At 35.5% G+C, this 13,303-nt stretch overlaps 1 protein-coding gene and 1 long non-coding RNA gene across 6 annotated transcripts; both read right to left on the bottom strand.

Annotated features, from left to right (window-relative positions):
• Positions 1-1,647: 1,647 nt before the first annotated feature.
• LOC117612641 (DEAD-box ATP-dependent RNA helicase 35-like) lies at positions 1,648-4,751 on the bottom strand. 2 transcript variants are annotated; one of them, XM_034341314.1, is made up of 2 exons: positions 3,917-4,751; positions 1,648-2,636 (listed from the first exon to the last, which is right to left on the bottom strand). In XM_034341314.1, the coding sequence occupies exons 1-2, from the start codon at positions 4,743-4,745 to the stop codon at positions 1,648-1,650; spliced, it is 1,818 nt and encodes a 605-aa protein (XP_034197205.1). In that variant the 5' UTR covers positions 4,746-4,751. The 2 variants fall into 2 exon arrangements, with proteins under 2 accessions (XP_034197205.1, XP_034197204.1); XM_034341313.1 differs by having other exon boundaries at positions 1,648-2,630; positions 3,905-4,745.
• Positions 4,752-5,721: 970 nt separating this feature from the next.
• On the bottom strand, positions 5,722-10,131 carry LOC117612636. 4 transcript variants are annotated; one of them, XR_004583485.1, is made up of 5 exons: positions 9,739-10,131; positions 9,481-9,629; positions 8,290-8,378; positions 7,589-7,680; positions 5,722-6,320 (listed from the first exon to the last, which is right to left on the bottom strand). It is a non-coding gene; the product is annotated as an uncharacterized LOC117612636 (long non-coding RNA). The 4 variants fall into 4 exon arrangements; XR_004583484.1 differs by having other exon boundaries at positions 8,290-9,531; positions 9,583-9,629; XR_004583486.1 differs by having other exon boundaries at positions 9,583-9,629.
• Positions 10,132-13,303: the final 3,172 nt, after the last annotated feature.

The raw sequence follows: 13,303 nt of genomic DNA, 5'->3' as shown, positions 1-13,303 counted from the left end.
TTTCTTTCCTATAACATGTGAAATTTTTTTTGGCACCTGTGTTCTAGTGCAACAGAAGTTTAAGGATGCTTATGGTTTAACTAATCAGAACCTTCCAATAATCTGTTATTTTTTTCGAACTTGGTTCTTAGGGGTAGGGTTTATTTAATGCCTACTTAGTGAGGCTTTTTTGGGAGTAGATGAGAGTTCCAGTTCAGTAACAGAATGTAATCATGTTTTCCAATTCTGTTATTCAAATTTCCTTGATGTCTAGGGTTTGGTTTTCTTTGAAATCAGCTCTGTCATGCAGACTTTTTCATTTGTATTCTGTCCATACCCTGGTGTTTTGATTTCCTTTTTCTTAAATGTATTCCTGAGCGAATCAACTGTGTTCAAAGATCTGTTTCCCAAGCTGAAGCCATGAAATATGGGCCTCCTATTGCCAATTGATTTTGGGTTGAATGCTGTAATTTGAAAACTTAATAATAACTTGTGAAGCCATATATAACCCTAGTTGCAAGATTCCCCAGCTTACACCTTACCCAGTTTCGTGTCTGAATTTTTCATTACACATTATGATTAGACATACGTATCGATTCCCGTATTTCTATATATCTATCTGAATTCTTCCCCATGTTTTGAAATAAATCTACTGAGTTATAAACTTTTGTATTATGTATTTCTTCTGATTATTGTACATAGTTTTAAGACTCTTTCATAATCCTTCAGATAATTATTTTTCAATGCGCTTCTTTGTATTATATTATTTTCAAAAGTGCACATTTGATTAGGTCGGACCTCTTGCGCCACGCCCCTGTTAAGGCAGTGTAGAATGCATTTAATTCGGTTGGAATTGGGATCTTGATCATTTGTTGATTTAAAAACCTGTTATGGAAAAAAATTGGTGCATAGGCTGTCTTTGTATCATCATTTTCACTTCTTCCTTTTTTCATCTACGCTTGTTTGGAAATGATGTTAAATGTTAAATGTTCTTAGATGACTATCATAGTGTTTATAGGGAAGATACTTTAATTGCTTCCATATGGTTCAAATTGAATTACAATTCTGTTTTTAAATTTTTTATTTCAATCAGGATTGAAGAAGAAGCAAATGAGTTAAAAAGCAAGTTTTCCAGTCCAAGGCGTTCAATGCTGGAGGAAATGCTTTTCCAGATGACAGTGGCCACCTTGATGACGTAGATGTTATTCCAGATGACAGGCGTTCAATGCTGTTTAATTTTTTATTAACTAATTTAATGTTTTGTTTGTTCAATGCTTTTCAAGATTTTGTTTTTATTTTATTTTTCATTATATATGTCATGGAAGAGAAATATTGGAATATCTATTAAATTGGTTTGTTTATTTTCCTTGGTTTTATTGTTTGGTTACAGTGTAAAATCGTTTTATTTTGTTATACTTACTGGGTATCCTTATTTTCCCTTTAAAATAGGGAAAGGAGCTTTGTTTCAGACAGACTGCAAGCTTCTTATATAAAAAAATATACTTGGTCTCAATTAGTATATAACATTCACTCTATAGTATTACTGGATGAACTATTAAAAAAAAAAAAAAAAAAAGGTGTTAGAGTTGAAAGAAAACTTTCATCACCTTATATATATATATATATATATATATATATATATATATATATAGTTACATATTCAAAATATCATATTTCCCCTCTGTACCCACCAGAACCAAAATAATCCCTTCTAGAGCTGGAAATTGCCATTCTTTTCTGATGCTCCAGTTTGGGGCAGTCATGGATACGATGACCAAGCCCGCCACAATAAACGCAGCCCTTAATCCCGCTCGCATTTGTAATTGCATCCGCATCTAATTCCATTGGATCATTAAGCTCAGCCAACATGGGTAGAATCTTTTGTTTTGCCTCTTGCAGGAGGTGCTTCAAATCAAGAAGTATTGTCTCACTTTGATTTTTGTTTATAAACGTTGTTGCTATTCCAGTCTTGCCACATCTTGCCGTTCGTCCAATCCTGTGGACATAGTCTTCAATCTGTGCTGGCATGTCAAAATTGATGACATGTTGAATATCCGAAAAATCCAAACCCTTTGAGACAACACCAGTGGCCACCAAGACATCTTTCTTCCCTTTCTTGAAGGAAGAAATGGCATCCTCTCTCTCTTTCTGATCCATCCCCGCATGAAGGCCCACTGCATCCACTCCTTTTATTAGAAGATATATATAAATGTCATTGACATTAGCTTTGTTTTCACAGAATATTATAACAGGTGGTGCGGTCTTTTGTAGACATTCAAGAAGGTAAACAAACTTGGCCTCTTGCTTCACATACTCAACCTCCTGAATTACAGCAAAATTTGCAGCTCCAGGTCTTCCCACGTTCACGGTGGCAGGTTTTACCAAAGCGCTTTTAGCAAAGTTGAGAACCTTTGTGGGCATGGTGGCTGAAAATAAGAGAGTTTGTCTTTGAGATTTAAAGTGATCAAAAATGTGTCTTATGTCATCCTCAAAGCCCGAATCTATCAATCTATCAGCCTCATCCAAAGTTAAATATGTGCAATTATTGAGATTCATTTTTTTCTTTGCCAGCATGTCCTTCAATCTCCCAGGAGTAGCAACAACTATATGAACACCTTCCTTCATAATGTCCAATTGCGAACGCATATCCACTCCACCAGGGCCGGCCCTGGGTGATTTAAGGCCTAGGGCCAAAGTTCAAGAATGTGCCCTTTATAAACAAATAAATAAATATAATTACAATTTTTTATCAAATAATAAATTTTATTAAAATTATAAGAGTTTACAACCAATAATATAGAAAACTTTGGGCCTCAAACGAAGGAAAAAGAGTACCCAATTAAAAACATTACAATCAACAACAAATTAACTTGCATGTCCCTATGCTTCACCTTCATATGCACCTACAAAATAAAAATAGCAATGAAATCCTAATCACAAAAGATCCCTTAAAATGTCTTCTTGTTGCAGTTTTAGAAGCAAAATCATCAATTATACTATCATATTTAATGTTTTCCAACATATCTCTTTCAATGCATAATATAGCTAGTCCATTTAGCCTATCTTGAGCCATGGTGGTCCGCAAATAAGATCAAGATTATCCCAGACTCTTGGATCATAAATGTTCAAATTAGTTTCATTTTCATTTTCATTTGTGTTCTCATTTTCATTATGTTCTTCAGCTAAATTTGGTACTTCACGGTTCAAATTAGTTTCAATTTCATTTTCATTTTCGTTCTCCTTTTCATTTATGTCATTTTCATTATGTTCTTCAGCTAAATTTGGTGCCTCACTATTTTTAAGGAAATATTTATTTAAAGATCCTCTTAGGTTTTGAGCAATTTCTTCTTCCTTTTTCTTTTTTTGTCTTTTGAGATTTCCAGAAAGTTGCTTTTTAGAAAACATTTTAAAAAATTTATCATAAACACACAAGCAATCAAGAACAATAAAAGTAAAACTAATTAAATGAAGACAAAGAAAGAACAATAAAACCTGTATTTTGGGTCCTGTATGCTGTGCTCTGGTGTTGGTGCTCTCAATTTCGGAGAGAATAATCAGCTTCCAACTCAAAGTATAGCTTTGTTCCTTCCTTCCACACTTAGTTCCAGAGAGAATTAGAAATAAAAATCAATTTCAAGCCAAACTGCAGACAGAGAGGTTTTGCTTCTTGGGAAAACAATAAGGACGTTGACTTTGTTTTCTTCTAGATCTGTTGGCATCCTTTTTGTATTATTGTTTTACAATACCAAGTAAAACTCTTAACTAATATCACATATGCCCTTCAACTTTTAGTTTTTTTTTAGTTTTTTTTTTTTTTGCATATGCATATATATATATATATATATATGGACTAAAAAAATTTTGTGTGCCCCAATCAATTGTGGGCCCCGGGCGATGGCCCTAGTTGCCCTGACCAAGGGCCGGCCCTGCACTCCACCAATACAGAGGAAAGACCTTATCTTTGGATATCCAGCCTGTCTCATAGGAACCAGATATTCTTCCACCACTTCATAAATCTGCTTTGCGAGCTCCCTCGATGGGCAAATGATCAATCCAAATGGCCCTTCACCAGGAACAATTGGCATCCTAATTTCCTCTTGCAATGCAACCATAATCAATGGCAACACAAAAACCAATGTCTTTCCTGAGCCGGTAGACGAAACACCAATCATATCCCTCCGGGATAAAATCACTGGAAGACCTTGCACTTGAATGGGTGTTGGCTGGACAATACCCTTGGCTTTTAGAGTCTTCAAAATCGGTACAGGAAATCTCATGCCCTTGAAATTCTTAATGGGAGGTGGAACATCTTCACCACTAATTTCGATATGCCACTGCTTTCGAATCAAATCACATTGCTTCATTGGCATCCTTCTTATATGCAATCGGGGCTTCCAACCTGTTGGTATAGGGTCGGTATAAGTGATTCCCTTTGCCAATTCACCAACTGACATTAGTGTTTTGCGATTCGATAAGTTGTCAATAATCTCTTTCTCTTGTTGCACCATCTGCTGGATTGAAGTAATTTGGGGTGCCTCATGCTTCATCTCTAATGATTTAACAAAGAGACTAGGTCTGCTTGGTTTGTCTTCAGTAACAAAATTTGATATTTCCGACTGTGGGTTTGCTTGAGTAGCTAGCTTTAACTCTTTTGACTTCTCTTCAAGCCCGAAAGACTTTACCTTGCGTTGAAGAATCTTATGAGTTTCCATTGCTCGCCGCTTCGCCACTGGAACATACTCCACATAATCATCTATTCTTTTCATGGTTCTTTTTATTTGTTTTGATACAACTTTCCTTAGGCACTAGGCGTTTATATAAGAATCAAATTATAATCCAATTCTTAATAGGAATTGGAAATTTTGATTATGATACAAATCCTACTAGGAATTCAAAATTAACATGCAGAAAATATAAGGATAAATCCTAATCAACTAGGGAAAAGGAAACAAAATATTTCCTTTTTGGCAAAGGGTGTGAATATTTCCTAATCAACTAGGGAATGTCATCTTGTGTTCCCGTTATGTTGATGTATTGTTTTGCTGTAGGAGTTGGTTTCTTTAGAATAAATCTGAAACAGTGCGATATCATAAAACTGTGGTGTTAGGGCAATTGGTTCATTTTTTCCTACCAACAAACAACAATTTTTTCAACCTCAAGAAGTTCGTTAACCTACTTAGTAGATGGGAAAATTTGCATCTTATCACGTTCATCTCTGTTATGTACCAGATTCGTGCACTTGGGAGAAACACTAGGGGGGCTGTGGCCATGAGACTTAAAGAAGGGGATAAGATGGCAAGTGCGGACATTATACCAGCAGCTATGAGAAAGTGGATGTGCAGGACGAGTGGAAATGGAAGCAAGACTGAATAAAAATAAACCTAATTTAGGGAAGGGGTTGAATGGCAGAGAACCTGAGGGAAACTAGTTACAGCTAATAACAAAAGCTAAAGGGAGGTTGAAAATGGAAGGGGTTAATGTTGCAACGACCTAAAGAAAATTGGCCTTACATAGTTGAACCTAGTTGCTTGGGGTTAAGATGGTTTAAAGCTGAATTTATTTTCCAGATGGAACCAGATGTGCTGATCTTATATTTTGTGTTGATTTTTCCACAGCGCTACAAGTTTGAAGGGGCCATGGTTGTTATTTGTGTCTGAGAGCGGATATGGAAAGCGTGCTCCCTTGAGCACATTTCACTCCTCCAAATTGAATAGGGTTGGCCTGATAATATACAAGGTATGCTTATGAAGTTCCTTATTCAAAGCCTTATGAAGTTCCTTATTCAAGACTGAATAAGAAATAAACCTATTTTTCACTGCTCTTTTTCAGTTTGCCTTTGGCAGGTGATGTTTGGAACAAGAGGTTCTTGTAAGCCAAAGTGGTACACAGTCAATAGAATTAAGGTGCGGGATATTTCTATACAGTCTCGCTATGCCAGCTATACTTCAACTTTGGTTCTATTCTGAAATACATTGGCATAATATGCTTCGTTATTATATACAAATCCTTTTTTTTTTCAGGGGACTCATTTTGATGCGGCTTGATCATGCTGGAAAGATTCAATCTGCTTCATTAATCTCAGCACCAGACGAGGAACCAGAGGTAGAAGTTGAAGCCGCCGCACTCGGCTAACCGCTTGTCAAAAGAAGTGAACAGCTCTCAACAATAGGATCAATTAGCAGAGCTAATATTTCTCTTCCATGACATATAGAATGAAAAATAAATAAAAACAAAATCTTGAAAAAAGCATTGAATATCTGGACTGGAAAAGCATTTCCTCCAGCATTGAACACCTTGGACTGGAAAACTTGCTTTTTAACTCATTTGCTTCTTGTTCAATCCTGATTGAAATAAAAAATTTAAAAACAGAATTGTAATTCAATTTGAACCATATGGAGGCAATTCAAGTATCTTCCCTATAAACAGTATGATGGTCATCTTAAGAACATATAACATCCTTTCCAAACAAGGGTAGATGAAAAAAGGAAGAAGTGAAAATGATGATACAAAGACAGCCTATGCACCAATTTTTTTCCATAACAGGTTTTTAAATCAACAAATGATCAAGATCCCAATTCCAACTCAATTAAATGCATTCTACACTGCCTTAACCGGGCCGTGGCACAAGAAGGTCCGACCTAATCAAATGTGCACTTTTGAAAATAGTATAATACAAAGAAGCGCATTGAAAAATAATTATCTGAAGGATTACAAAAGAGTCTTAAAACTATGTACAATAATCAGAAGAAATTTATAATACAAAAGTGTATAACTCAGTAGATTTATTTCAAAACATGGGGAATTCAGACAGATATATAGAAATACGGGAATCGATATGTATGTCAAATCATAATGTGTAATGAAAAATTCAGACACGAAACTGGGTAAGGCGTAAACTGGGGAATCTTGGAACTAGAGTTATATATGGCTTCACAAGTTATTATTAAGTTTTCAAATTACAGCATTCAACCCAAAATCAATTGGCAATAGGAGGCCCATATTTCATGGCTTCAGCTTGGGAAACAGATCTTTGAACACAGTTGATTCGCTCAGGAATACAATTAAGAAAAAGGAAATCAAAACACCAGGGTATGGACAGAATACAGATCAAAAAGTCTGCATTCCAGAACTGATTTCAAAGAAAAACAAACCCTAGACATCAAGGAAATTTGAATAACAAAATTGGAAAACATGATTACATTCTGTTACTGAACTGGAACTCTTATTCGCTAAGTAAGGTATTAAATAAACCCTACCCCTAAGAACCAAGTTCGAAAAAAATAACAGATTATTGTAAGGTTCTGATTAGTTAAACCATAAGCATCCTTAAACTTCTGTTGCACTAGAACCCAGGTGCCAAAAAAAATTTCACATGTTATAGGAAAGAAATTTCATCGATCAAAAGAAGCACAAAGCACATGACAAAAAATCCACTGCACCAAAAAAGTTCTTCGCAGCAGAAGCTAGAAAGCAAAAAAAACAGAAAAACAACGCATGCAGAACAGAAGTTTAATGACAAAGCCAGAAAATCATGTCTCAGTGCTTTTGAACCACCACTTCTACTCAAGTTGAAGAAAATGAAAAAACTCAAAAACATAGGGGAGCTCACCGTCCTTAGACCAGATGATGCAACCGCATTGCTGGAAGATTCTCTTAGTATACGAATTACTGCATCCAAATTATCCAGGCCCACAACAATGCCTATTTCAACAAGAAAACACATATGAACTATGAGTTGTAGTGTGGTGACATAAATATAAATCCAGTAAAATAGTCACAATAACACAGCAGTACACAAAGACAAGCTTCCAATATCTTAATGCTAGAATATCATAATCTCAATACAACAATGAATGAGTTAAGCATCAATACTTAGGAGTGAAGAACCAAATACAAACCATTCACTGCATGCTTTAAAACCAGAAGAGCAAAATTAAATAAAAAACAGTAACCAGGTAGGTATGAGGTAAGACAAACTATCTAAGATTTGAAGCCGTTAAATGTCCCAACAGAGTAATATGAAAGCAGAGCAAAAACATTATCCATGAAATCAGAATCTAAATTTTCCAATGAACGTTTTGCTAGATTTTCCAATGAACGTTTTCCAAATCAAAATATCTTGGTTCCTTGAAGTTATAATATTCAATCAAAGTCATAACTTTCAAGGCCAAAACGCAAGTTTCAATTTTTAGCCCTAAATATCAACTAGAGTAGTGTAGGGAGAGAAATTGCATACACCAGTGAAGAACCAAAAGCCAGAATCTTAAGTCTCTACCATTGTTCTTGAATGACGATAAAGATATCACTCACCCAACCATGTTACAACTAAAGCTGCATTGAAGAGATGTGAGGCGATAAAGATTATTCAGAACAATTGATGGGTCAGATCCTTGCTTGAGCTGAAAAGAGGATGAAAACAGATCATAATCCAATTGCAGAACCCGTTTTTTATTTGAAAAGAGGATGAAATTCCCATGCCCATGAATTAGTGGGAATCATAGGGAGAAATCCTGGAAAATTAAGTTTCAAAGCAATCAGGAGACCACGTGAACTAAAAAACTAATTATAATCTGATATAAATCAATATTTACAAACACAAAAGGTTTCAGAAAGTTGGAATTATTTGATACGAGGATTTTTTTTTTTTTTTTTTTTTTTAAAAGAAGTAATGAAATTTTATGAAAGACATTAAGGGGCATCGCCGGGTATATACAGCAAATAAACGTATAGATAGAACATGAAAAGAGGCAGCAACTGATGGTCCCTGTCCATTCAATGAATTATCAATGATGTTAAGCTTCCATTCTCCAAATTGATTGTTCCATCCCTCAAAAGCTCTTTGGTATTTAATTTCCAGCCATGGATGCCTAAAGATGCACAATTTTTTATTTTTTATTTTTTTATGGTAAGAAAAAAATATATTGAAAAACAAAATAAATATATCCACTGGATAGATTGTCCACCAAAACATTACATCAACGTAACGGGAACAGCAAAACAAGATTAATGGAAAATAGACTTTACAGGTGCTTTCCAAAACTCGAAGACACAGAAGCCCAGAGTTAAGACCAAAATCTTACTTTACCCCATAATACTTCCATACCCACACCACTATAATTCATAAAAATCTTATTACTCATCTCCAGACAAATTACAAAAAGTTGCACAGAGTATTTATCCATAACCATTATAATTACACTTTTCAAAAAACCTACTTCATCCAGAGAAGACATGGTTAACACAAGATTACAGCACTCAAATATCCGCAAACAAAGAAAGAATATATCGCACTGTTTCAGATTTATTCTAAAGAAACTAACTCCTACAGCTGGGAAAACTAAAATAATGTAACAAATGAGAAAAATGGAACACTACAAGGAGGCCATCCAGAAAAAAAAACAAGAAAAAGACATTGCAGAGGTTGAAGTATTTTTCGTATTTGCTACTAGCTTATCCGTTTTTACTTAATTGAAAAAGTTATTGTTACTGAGCCATTCGCACCAAGGAATCATAGACAGCAGTGTCACCATGGGGATGAAATTTTCCTTGAACCTGCATCAAAGCATTTTCTACAAAAGAAACAGAAAGCCTCTGATTACTAACCTCTCCAACAACTCTAGCACATTTCTTGAACGGTTTTCAAGATGCACCTGTAGTTTGAGAACAATACAGAACAAATTAAACATCACTCACAGAAATTACTTTCTTCCCAGCAAATTTTCTCAGGAACAAACAATCTACTAAGCAAACATCACTCACAAAATACGACGGTGCACAGGCTTCAAACCGTAGCGAACATCCGGCAGGGCGCGGCCGAGAAGGACAGACATAGCGTAGGCCATGTACGCTTCAGTGGCCTCCTTGTGGAGCTCAACACGAACGATTCTTTCTTCGCCGTTCTCACTTGAGTCCTTGACCAGCACACTTCCATTCCCACTCTGCCCCTCGCCTGGGTCCTCCTTTTGGGGGTCGTCCATGGTAGGGGTTTGGGGGGAAAACTGAGGGGATTCATAGAGACAGGCCTGAAGGCGCCATTTTTGGGGTTTTGGGGTTCAGCTACAATCTAAAAGCCTGGCTTTGCAATTGCTTTTGGAATTTCGAGGCCCCTTGTGCGCCAAAATGCGCTTGTGGGTTTTTGGATTGGAAGCCCCTCAAAACACCTTTTTGGTCCTATGATTAATCATTTTTACAATTAAGGTTTCAATTTGTGGTTTCAATTTCTTCATTTTTATCTCCCTGATTTTAATTTGATACAATTTAAGGACAATTCATAATTTCTAACACTTATGGAGGGGCATTTCTATAATAACATATCCAAAATTAATATTTATTTCATAATTTATTCAAATAAAGGCAATTTTATTATGAGAATATTTTAATTGTTTAAAGTTGACTTTTTGTTCGGGAAGGAATCTGGGGATTTCAATTGTACCGTTGCGTTGAGCAAGTCAGGATGAGTCCGTAAACACGTAGTGAGCTCAAATCGGAGTTGTAACGAAGAAGTTACGATAAAAAATAGCCCAGTGGCAAAATCGTAATTTTCTCAAAAATGGATTTTTTAAAACCAGAATCTCTCTCTCTCTCTCTCTCTCTCTCTCTCTCTCTCTCTCTCTCTCTCTCTCTCCAGCCCCCATGTTGCTGCCAATCGGATTTTTCTCTCTATTCCGCCCCGTTCCCAATGACGGCAGCCACCGAAGCCACCAGAATTTCACAAAATTTGGTCAATTTTTAACCAAAGTTCCCGGAGTTAGATTGAGCTATTCCGGCCACTGTTTTCTTCAAATTTGGTATGCTTTCTCATCCGTTCAATGTGTTCTTGCTGCTGGTTGTGGTATTTTTGAGAAATTTTTGTGTTTTGGTGGATATTTAAGCAATAGAAGTTTTGGCCAGTTTCGGCCACCGATTCCAACAACTTTCGGACTTTTTGGGGTAGGTCCAAGAACAAAAGTTGTTCCACTCTATGTGCTGATCATGCATGTATAAGTCTTAACCAGCAGTTTGGAGATTTTCTGATCGCCAGAATCGCTTTGGACACCCTCTTCACTGCCAGCGTTTGTGGAGGCGCGTGGGCTACTTTTTGGGAAGTCCTTGTGTCCTAAAATAATCCCCAGGTCGTCTTGAACACGAAGGCATGCTCGGATATGAATTTGGTTATCGTTTGATTGTCGATCGGATATCAAATATTAGACGTTATCCGAGTTCAAAATGTTCGAACAATTGGATCGATTTCATTTTTTTAAAATTGACAACAGGTGGTGCATTGAAATCAACAACAATTTGGAAAGTGTTCTTGGATACTGAAATTCTTTTGACTTATTTCTTTGAACGCATTCAAAACTTAAAAGCAGAAAGGTGTTGTCAAAACTTTCAAGAGACCTCAATGTCGAAAGAAAAAGATACTGTCAAGAGGCCATCATCTGAAGACATGTGCCTTATTAAATTTCCATTTGAGTAATTCAAAAATATGTTGTTGATCTAGTTCAAAAATATTTCACTTCCACGGGTTGGTTAGTTCAAATTCTTGAGGCCCCTGGCTTATACTTATTGGCTTTTGAGTCCCTGCTTCTATTAACTATGTATGTCTATTCAGCAAAACGTTCATTGGAAAATTTAGATTCTGATTTCATGGATAATGTTTTTGCTCTGCTTTCTTATTACTCTGTTGGGACATTTAATGGCTTCAAATCATGGATAGACTTAATGTCTTACCTCATACCTACCTGGTTACTGTTTTTTATTTAATTTTGCACTGTTGGTTTTAAAGCATGCGGTGAACGGTTAATATTTGGTTCTTCACTCCTAAGTGTTGATGCTTGACTCATTCATTGTTGTATTGAGATTATGATATTGTAGCATTAAGATATTGGTAGCTTGTCTTTGTGTACTGCTGTGTGATTGTGACTATTTTACTGGATTTATATTTATGTCACCACACTACAACTCATAGTTCATATGTATTTTCTTGTTGAAATAGGGCATTGTTGCGGGCCTGGATAATTTGGATGCAGTAATTCGTATACTAAGAGAATCTTCTAGCAATGCAATTGCATCATCTGGTCTAAGGAGCAGTGAGCTCTTGAGTAGAAGTGGTGATTCAAAAGGACTTAGTCATGATTTTCTGGCTTTGTCATTAAACTTCTGTTGTTCTGCATGCGTTGTTTTTCTGTTTTTTTGCTTTCTAGCTCCTGCTGCGAGGAACTTTTTTTTTATGCTTAGATTTTTTGTCATGTGCATTGTGTTTGCTTCTTTTGATCAATAAAATTTCTTTCCTATAACATGTGAATTTTTTCTGGTACCTGGGGTCTAGTGCAACAGAAGTTTAAGGATGCTTATGGTTTAACTAATCAGAACCTTCCAATTATCTCTATTTTTTTTTTTTCGAACTTGGTTCTTAGGAGTAGGGTTTATTTAATGCCTTGCTTAGCGAGGCTTTTTTGGGAGTAGATGAGAGTTCCAGTTCAGTACCAATTTTGTTATTCAAATTTCCTTGATGTCTGGGATTGGTTTTCTTTGAAATCAGCTCTGGAATGCAGACTTTTTGATCTGTATTCTGTCCATACCCTGCTGTTTTGATTTCCTTTTTCTTAAATGTATTCACTACTACATTTTACACTTTGTGTGCCGAAGAGAATTTCGTCGCGAAAAATATATTGTAGTCACACAAATTTCAGCGCGACAGAAACTTTGTCGCGCAGAATCCATTGCGCAAATATCGTGAAGAAAGACTTTGCGAGACCAAGTTTTTTTTTTTGGTCGCGCAAAGTGATTTTGCGGAACGAAAAAATATTGGTTGCTCAAAGTTTTGCGCGACGAAAAACATTGGTCGCGCAAAGGTTTGAGAGACGAAAAATATTTGTCGCGCAAAGTTTTGCGTGACGAAACACATTGGTGGCACAAAGTTTTGCGCGACAAAAAAATTGGTCGCGCAAAGTCTTAAAAAAATTTATAAAAAATAAAAAATTCCCGCGTCCCATTTTTAGTACCAGCCCAAATTTTTAGAGTTTTGCCCAACGAATACTAAGGTCGCGCAAATATTTGCGCGACAAAATATTTTTTGTGTTTAAAATTTTTTAATTAAAATAAACTAATTTAATAGTTTGCGCTCCAAAATATTTTGTCGCACAAGGTTTTTGACTTTTTGTTTTATTATTTCTTTAATATTAATTAATTTATATTAATTTATTCAAATATTTACTTTTTAAATTTAATTTAATTGTATGATTTTTTTAAGTCACTTTAATTTAAATTGATATTAATTTAATTATATTAATTTATAAAAAAATTTACTTTTTAAATTTAATTTAATTGTAAGAGTTTTTTAATT

This window comes from Prunus dulcis, unplaced genomic scaffold (genome assembly GCF_902201215.1).
Source record: "Prunus dulcis unplaced genomic scaffold, ALMONDv2, whole genome shotgun sequence".
Classification (NCBI taxonomy): domain Eukaryota; kingdom Viridiplantae; phylum Streptophyta; class Magnoliopsida; order Rosales; family Rosaceae; genus Prunus; species Prunus dulcis.
The sequence above is the reverse complement of the archived record's forward strand: the minus strand, read 5'-3'. Positions and strand labels throughout refer to the sequence as shown.

Bases quoted from the DNA above. Each gene is read 5' to 3' on its own strand.
- LOC117612641 (XM_034341313.1), bottom strand. From the start codon at position 4,745: ATGAAAAGAATAGATGATTATGTGGAGTATGTTCCAGTGGCGAAGCGG. The intron at 2,631-3,904 runs GCCGGCCCTTGG...GCCCTGGTGGAG, and splicing joins CTGTATTGGTGGAGTGCAGG to TGGATATGCGTTCGCAATTG.